We start from the raw sequence: 8,797 nt of genomic DNA on the forward strand, positions 1-8,797 counted from the left end.
ACATGATGATACAGCAACTCCAGAACCAGCAGAATCAGGGAAATAACCATGCACCTCCCCAGAACAAGTTAGCAGAATTTCTTCGTGTGAGGCCGCCCACTTTCTCTAGCACCACTAATCCTGTTGAAGCTGGTGATTGGCTGCACGCCATAGAGAAGAAGTTGGATTTGCTTCAGTGCACCGATCAGGAGAAGGTCTCATTTGCATCACACCAACTGCATGGCCCTACCTCTGAGTGGTGGGATCACTTCCGCCTTAACAGGACTACCGCTGAACCTATCTCTTGGCTTGAATTCACCGCTGCTTTCCGGAAGACGCATATACCATCGGGAGTGGTGTCTCTCAAGAAGAAAGAATTTAGGTCGCTCACCCAAGGATCTCGCACGGTCACCGAGTATCTGCACGAGTTCAATCGTCTGGCTCGTTATGCTCCAGAAGATGTGCGCACTGATGAAGAGCGCCAGGAGAGGTTCTTGGAAGGACTTAATGATGAGCTTTCTTACCCATTCATGACTGGGGATTATCATGATTTCCAGAAGTTAGTGGATAAGGCTATTCGTCAGGAGGACAGGTACAACCGCATGGAGCAGAAGAAACGCCGGATTGCTCACTTCAAGGCACAACAGGGGAATAGTCAGAGGCCGCGTCTTACTTTAGGACCCTAGTCCATGCCACAGGGAGGTTCTTCGTCTGTTGTTCGTCCGCAGCGTCAGTTCTTCAGCAACAACGCAGGCAACAACATCCGCAATCAAGCTCCACGTCCTGTTGCAGCTCCAACACAACAACAGCCTGCCAAGAAGGAGCAAGGCAGCAAGTCCGGAGTATGCTTCAACTGTGGTGAACCAGGACATTACTCTGACAAGTGTCCGAAGCCCCGACGCGTGAAGGTTGTTCCTGCCCAGGGTAACTTTATCGCACCTACATCAAAGGCTCGTGTCAATCATGTTGCTGCTGCAGAAGCTCAAGGTGCTCCAGATGTGATTTTGGGTACGTTCCTTGTTAACTCAGTTCCTGCAACAGTGCTTTTCGATTCTGGCGCTACACATTTATTTTTATCTATGAGTTTTGCAGGAAATCATGGGATGGAAGTAGAAGATCTTAGACGTCCTTTGATGGTTAGTACCCCGAGTAATCGAGCACTCTCTTTCCAACGTAGCCCCTCTGTCAGAATAGAAATTCAAGGAGTGCCATTTCTGGCCAATCTTATCCTGTTAGAATCCAAAGATCTTGATGTCATCCTAGGGATGGACTGGTTAGTCAGGTATAAAGGTGTGATAGACTGTGCCAACAGAAAAGTAATTCTCACCAGCAATGATGGTCGAGTTGTAACGGTTCATGCACTGTCTTCTGAGTCTTTAAGGTCAAGTCTGAACCAAATAGCTTTGGAAGAGATTCCCGTAGTACAGGAATACCCGGACGTGTTCCCGGACGATTTACCTGGTATGCCGCCTAAGAGAGATATTGAATTCAGAATAGATCTGATACCCGGAACAACTCCGATCCATAAGAGACCTTACAGAATGGCAGCCAATGAGTTGGCAGAAGTCAAAAGGCAAGTCGACGATTTGCTTCAAAAGGGATACATCAGACCGAGTTCATCTCCATGGGGAGCTCCAGTTATTTTTGTGGAAAAGAAAGATCATACCCAGAGGATGTGTGTGGACTATCGTGCACTAAATGATGTGACTATCAAGAATAAGTACCCGCTGCCCAGAATTGATGATTTGTTTGATCAGCTTAAAGGTGCCACCGTTTTCTCCAAGATAGATCTTCGATCAGGGTATCACCAGTTGAGGATTAAAGAAGAGGATATACCTAAGACGGCTTTTACCACTAGGTATGGATTGTTCGAATGTACTGTTATGTCTTTTGGACTTACCAATGCCCCCGCTTTCTTCATGAACTTAATGAATAAGGTGTTTATGGAATACCTAGACAAGTTCGTGGTGGTCTTTATTGATGACATTCTTATCTACTCCCAAACAAAAGAAGAGCATGAAGAACATCTTCGTCTTGCACTAGAGAAGCTGCGAGAACATCAGTTGTATGCCAAGTTTAGCAAATGTGAATTTTGGTTGTCTGAAGTGAAGTTCCTTAGTCACGTCATCTCAGCCGGAGGAGTTGCCGTTGATCCTAGTAATGTGGAATCCGTAACCAACTGGAAACAACCGAAGACAGTTTCAGAGATTCGCAGTTTCCTGGGTCTTGCAAGTTATTACCGGAGGTTCATAGAGAATTTCTCCAAGATTGCTAAGCCCATGACACGACTGCTTCAAAAGGATGTAAAGTACAAGTGGTCAGAAGAATGTGAGCAGAGTTTTCAAGAGTTGAAGAATCGCTTAACATCAGCTCCTATTTTGATTTTACCTGATCCAAAGAAGGGTTTCCAAGTGTATTGCGATGCATCTAAGCTTGGCTTAGGTTGTGTTCTGATGCAAGATGGGAAGGTGGTTGCCTATGCATCTTGTCAGTTACGCCCACATGAGAAGAACTACCCTACTCATGATCTTGAGTTGGCTGCAGTGGTTCATGCGTTGAAAATTTGGCATCATTATCTTTTCGGTACTCGTACAGAGGTGTACACCGATCACAAGAGCTTAAAGTATATCTTTACTCAGCCAGATCTGAACATAAGACAATGGAGATGGTTGGAATTAATTAAGGATTATGATATGGGAATTCATTATCACCCGGGAAAGGCTAATGTTGTAGCAGATGCTCTTAGCAGGAAAGGCTATTGCAATGCTACGGAAGGACGACAGTTGCTATTGGAGTTATGCAAGGAATTTGAAAGATTAAATTTGGGAATTGTCAGTAGAGGTTTTGTTGCAGCCTTAGAAGCAAAGCCCACGCTAATCGATCAGGTTAGAAAAGTTCAAATTAATGACCTTGATATCCAAGAAATCAAGAAGAATATGAGAAGAGGAAAAGCTATCGGTTTTTTTGGAAGATGAGCAAGGAACTGTATGGTTGGGCAAGAGAATCTGCGTCCCAGACAACAAAGATTTAAAAGATGCAATCCTGAAGGAAGCTCATGATACTTTATACTCCATTCACCCTGGTAGTACCAAGATGTACCAGGATCTCAAGGAAAGATTTTGGTGGGCAAGTATGAAGCGTGAAATCGCAGAATACGTAGCAGTATGTGATGTTTGTCAGCGAGTCAAGGCAGAACATCAGAAGCCCGCACGTTTGCTGCAGCCTTTGAAGATTCCTGAATGGAAGTAGGAGGAAATCGGTATGGATTTCATCACTGCTCTACCCAGAACGTCATCAGGCCACGACTCTATTTGGGTGATAGTCGACAGACTTACCAAAGTGGCTCATTTCATTCCAGTAAAGACAACATATTCCGGAAGTCGGTTGGCGGAATTGTATATGGCAAGGATTGTGTGTTTGCATGGCGTCCCTAAGAAAATAGTGTCTGATCGGGGAAGTCAGTTCACTTCAAAATTTTGGAAGAAACTTCAAGAAGAGATGGGTTCTAAGTTGAACTTTAGTACTGCTTATCATCCGCAGACAGACGGACAAACCGAAAGGGTAAATCAGATTTTGGAAGACATGTTGAGAGCTTGAGCTTTAGACTTCGGTGGAAGTTGGGATAAGAATCTACCTTATGCGGAATTCTCGTACAACAACAGTTATCAAGCTAGTATCCAAATGGCTCCTTACGAAGCACTGTATGGTCGGAAGTGCCGCACTCCGCTTTTGTGGGATCAAACGGGAGAACGTCAGGTTTTCGGGACTGATATCCTAAGGGAAGCAGAAGAGAAGGTAAAGATCATTCAAGAAAGATTGCGTGTGGCTCAGTCTCGTCATAAGAGTTATGTCGACAATCGTCGTAGAGATCTAAGTTTTGACGAAGGAGATTATGTGTACCTTCGTGTCACGCCTCTTCGAGGGGTTCATCGCTTCCACACTAAAGGAAAATTGGCACCGCGTTTTGTGGGACCTTACAAGATTGTCAGTAGAAGAGGAGAGGTCGCTTATCAGTTGGAGTTACCTCAATCTCTAGCAGGAGTCCATAATGTGTTCCATGTGTCGCAATTGAAAAAGTGTTTAAGGGTACCTACCGAAGAAGCTAATCTTGAACAGATAGAAGTCCAAGAGGATCTGACCTATATTGAGAAACCAATCCGTATCTTGGAAACAGATGAGAGAAGAACCAGGAATCGAGTTATCCGTTTTTGTAAAGTTCAATGGAGTAATCACTCGGAAGAAGAATCAGCTTGGGAACGAGAAGATGAATTGAAGTCAGCTCATCCGCATCTGTTCGCCAGTTCTTCCGATTCTCGAGGACGAGATTCTGTTTAAGGGGGGTAGGTTTGTCACATCCTAAAAATCTCAAAAATATAAATTGTTGTCTAAATTGGAATTATTAGAAATGATTTTAAAAGCCTAGAAGAGAAGATCTAATTTTTAAATAATAAATTCCAATATAAAATGGGGCCAGGTAAAATTTCATTAAATACTTTTCTTAATTCTATAATTCCTAGATTTTTCTGGGATTTATTTGAGCTAAGGAAGTATTTTTAATAAATGGAATTGCATTTCATGAATAATTTAAATTGAAAAAGGTTTTTAAAAGTCTCTTTTGGCTTTGGGCCGAAAGTCGGCCCAAAACTCTCTCTCTCTCTCTCTCCCTCGGCCCAAGCCGGCCCGCAGCCGCCCGCTCGCGTGCGCGCGTCCGCTCGCTGACAGGTGGGGCCCACCTGTCGGACTCGTCGTCCTCCTCGCGCCGCCACCATGCCCGAACCCTAGCGCCGCGGCGCCGCCGTCTCCTTCCAAATCCGGCCGCGCCTTTCCTTCTCCGGTGAAATCAATAGAGGGGAAATGATCTTCGGGACCTCCTCTACCTTTTCCCTTTTGGAAACTTCATCTAAATCGCTTTGGAAATTCGTGGATTCGATCTCGAATCGGATTCATCTCTTTTCCCGAACCCTAGACCTTTCCTTCGCGTCGCCGGTCGCCGTGGGCCTTCGCCGCCACCTCCTTGCCCCTATAAAAGGATCCCCAGGTCCTCTGCTACCCGTTGCCACCCTTGCCTTCGTCCGCCGTCGTCCGTAGCGCCCTAGCCCTGTGAAGCTTCGCGCCGCCGTCGTCGCCGCCGCTCCAGCTGTGCATCACCGTCGCTCCAGTCGTCGCCATCGCTCGGGGAGGCCGCCATCGTGTTCACCGTCTCATTGCCATCCTCGTCCGCCCCTCCGTCGTCGCCGTAGACCGCCGGAGCACCGCCGTCGTCGTCAAGCCGAAGGTCGCCGCCGCTTCTTCCTCGTCGCCGTCGCCGTCCGTTGATTTTCCGCCGCCGTTTTGGTCACCGGTGAGTTCGCCGTGCCGTCCGCTACCCGTAGGTGCTCTCCGTTCGCGCCGCCGCGCCGTCGTTCGCCGGCGAGCATGCGCGTCCGAGCCGCCGCCGGTGGTGACGTCACCGTTGACGTCATCGATGCCGTCCGCCGTGGTCTGGCTGTGGACCGATCAATCTCGGCCGTTCGTTTTGGTTGGATCAATCTCGGCCGTCCGTTCCCGTGAACCGTCGCCGTGCACCCGGTCCACCGCGAACCCTAGCCGCTGACGCAATAATTCCCTTTTCCTTTTCAAAAATAATTCATTATTGCGTCATAATTCAATTAAAATCTAAATAAATGATTTAATTCGATTTAATCTTTGAAAATTCATAACTAATTCATCTTAGCTCGGATTTAGTTGGTTCTAGTCTCTAAATTTTTCTAAAATTGAGATCTATATGTTAAAAATATCCACATGTACTGTTCATGCTTGTTTATGTGCTGTTTCGGTGTTTTTGCTCTTTTCTGTTTAGATTCCAACGTTCCCGGAGAGTCTGAGTTTGCGGGAGAAGATTTTGAAGAGTTCCAAGGCCAGCAAGGCAAGTCACACAGATCCCAAACAACCCTTTGAGCATGTTGATCCTGTTTAAAGATATTGTTTCTATTCAACTATTGCATTTATTTTCGAATGTCATTGGGTGGAATTAACCTATTGTTTGTTATAGCCCTTTTGTTCTTGATTACTTTATTCCTTGATACCTTCTGTTATTATAAATTGACTAGTTGAGCTTTATATATTGGTTCAGCTAGATATTAGATGTGATTGCTTAGCCATGCTTAGAAACTTTAGCACACTTTTGGGATAACTTATGATTCACTATTATTTAATGATGGCTTAATGATAGCTCGTGATGGTTAATCATGATTGGTTAATTAATTAATTTGCCAACTAAAACCTGATAATGGTGGGTTGTGAGCACATGGTTTTGATGGTCGTGCTCATGACAATTAAGGACCGGTTCACGAGTTTCGGTTGTGAAACATTAACCGTGCCAACCACAAGCCAGCGTGGGCAACGGCTTTACCTTTTGTATAGCATGGTTCATTGCGGGGCACCAGACTGAGAAGTGGTGGAGATAAGCCCACGGGGGTCGCTGGGGAGTCCATGCCTTGTTTATAAGGGGGTGATTATGATCCAGGAACGGTGCGCTGTGGTGGATTGTGTTGTGCGAGGGGTACTGTCACAGCTCCTTTCCGAGGTACCGTGGTGGTATCGAGGCGCATGGTGACATGTCGTGGGGCTGTATCTTGTGGGTACAGTGGTACACCTCTGGCCAGAGTAAAACTATTCGAATAGCCGTGCCCGCGGTTATGGGCAGGTCTAACAATGTCTTTCGTGATTAGTCTCACACTTCTCACCATAATAAAAGATGCTATAACTGGTAATAATTTGATTAGCTCCTGGTTTGGAATGGTATATTCCTGGTTTGGAGATAGAACTGTGCAGCCGGGATGGTTGTTCAGAATGGTTGGGCCTATGCAACAGGGTATGTTGTATAGCGTTGGATTAATATTGTTTAATTATTACTTAACTGTTTTATTAAATTCTGAAATGTTTATTAAATGCTGTTTATGCAAATGAAACCCTACTATGCCATCCTTTGTTATCCTGTGCACTTGCATATTTGCTGCGTGGCTTGCTGAGTATGTCATATACTCACCTTGCAATCATTCATCAGAGGAGGAGTTCTACAGTGATGCTGATGGTGTGGAGGATTAGGTGTAGCCCTGGTCAAGATGCCTGTGGAGTGGAGTCGTCTGCGCCGTTTATTTTATTTTCCGCTGCTTAGATCTTTATTGATTGAGAGAAACTATCTACCTCTGTAATGACATTTTATTCGCTTATTAATTAAGAGTAATAATTGTACTCTATTATCAATTTGTTATTGTGTGCCTCAGCTGATTTCTGGACGAGGGTTCACACACATGTAAGCGTTTGGAATTTTGGATAGAAATTCCGGGCGTGACAAACCTATACCAAATAGGTGGTAATTCATGATCTATCCACTTATTATTCAATATCTTATATAAGTGGGTTGGTGGGTAGACCTAGCTTACAGGGCTGTTCAGCTATGGCCGGCGGTCGGCGGCTTGGCCGGCGCCGGAGCCCAATTGTGGCGGTCAGGGACTTGCGAAGAACCTATCGTTTTGCACTGGACATCTTGGGTGGTGCGGAGGTCCTTGTAGCCATAGCCGACGGTGACTGGCCAGCAGTAGAATGTGTGTTGTAAATCCTTTTTGTGATCTTGTCCAGATTGATTGGGTTTAGTAGCAGCAGCAGCAGCAGTAGTATCAGAATCAGATAGGGGATGAGTGAGCATGTGCACGATGACCAACACCTGGAAGACGCTCTCCTCGGCGATCCGGCGCGTAATGTACCTGTCCTGATACGGGTCCGCGATGTCCACCGTCGTCGCCTCCGTGTGCGACGACTCGGTGAACAAGGTGAAGTTGTTCTGGAATCCGAACTTGGCCATGGATTCCCTGATCCCCACCGGCAGCTTCCCGGAGACCAACCACGACGGCGACTGCCGGACCCGGAGGTCGACTAGGCCGACGGTGATGTTTGTGCAGTTGATGGAGTGTTCACGACCGCGGCGGTTGGAGTAGCTGGTGGTGAGGGAGACGACGAGGCGGTGTAAGTGTAATTGCGATTGATCGGCCTGCATGGGCCCCTCCGCCGCCGCTGCCGCCGCCGATGCCGGTAACGACCACGACTCCCGATCACCATTATTACCAACATCAAAGCTCGAGTCCTGGGTAGTAGTGGTGCTGGTGACCGTCTCGTCATCCGATGACGACGCCGACCCAAAATTGACATTTATCTCGTTCGAGTGGAGGCGAGGCCCGGTGTCCTCGGTGGCGGGGACGCTGATCGGCAGCAACGGCGTCGTCGGCGACGGTGACGGCGGCGGCTGCAGCACGGTGATGTAGCCCCGGTCGATGGCGACCTGAATCTCCTCCGGCCGACGCACCTTCGCGATCACCATCACCATCACCGCGAAGGCGAGCGCGCCCACCGCCGCCGCCACCACGAACCGCACCGCCACAAGGCACGGCACCATCCTGCCGTCGCCAGCATCATCGCCTTTCATCCCCATGATCGATCGATCGATGCACAATATATGGAGAATTAACCAAAAACGCACGCACTATATATTGAAGTACCTACTATATACTCCTGGGAATAGCTAAGTGTGTGTACAATATATACCATCTGGTCTTTATTAATTTATATACTCCTATATAGTATGATACAATCTTCCTTTTGGTTGGTATATATTCTTAGCCCTCGATTGACGAAAGAGATATTCAAAAAATAAGCGCGCGCCATGTAATAATAGTATAGTAATCTTGAGCAATACGACGGGTAATATATACTCAAGGTATCACTCGTCGTACAAATCAAAGTTGATCTAGCTGGAACGAACATGTTCCAAAGTCGGCTGCAA

The 8,797-nt window shown here is 46.8% G+C and overlaps 1 protein-coding gene across 1 annotated transcript; it reads right to left on the reverse strand.

Moving 5' to 3' along the window:
- Positions 1-7,239: 7,239 nt before the first annotated feature.
- Positions 7,240-8,508, reverse strand: LOC127777768 (uncharacterized). Its single transcript, XM_052304384.1, has one exon. It carries the CDS (start codon positions 8,444-8,446, stop codon positions 7,412-7,414), a length of 1,035 nt encoding a protein of 344 aa, XP_052160344.1. The 5' UTR covers positions 8,447-8,508; the 3' UTR covers positions 7,240-7,411.
- Between the last annotated feature and the right edge of the window lie 289 nt (positions 8,509-8,797).

This window comes from Oryza glaberrima, chromosome 6 (assembly GCF_000147395.1).
Source record: "Oryza glaberrima chromosome 6, OglaRS2, whole genome shotgun sequence".
Lineage (NCBI taxonomy): Eukaryota > Viridiplantae > Streptophyta > Magnoliopsida > Poales > Poaceae > Oryza > Oryza glaberrima.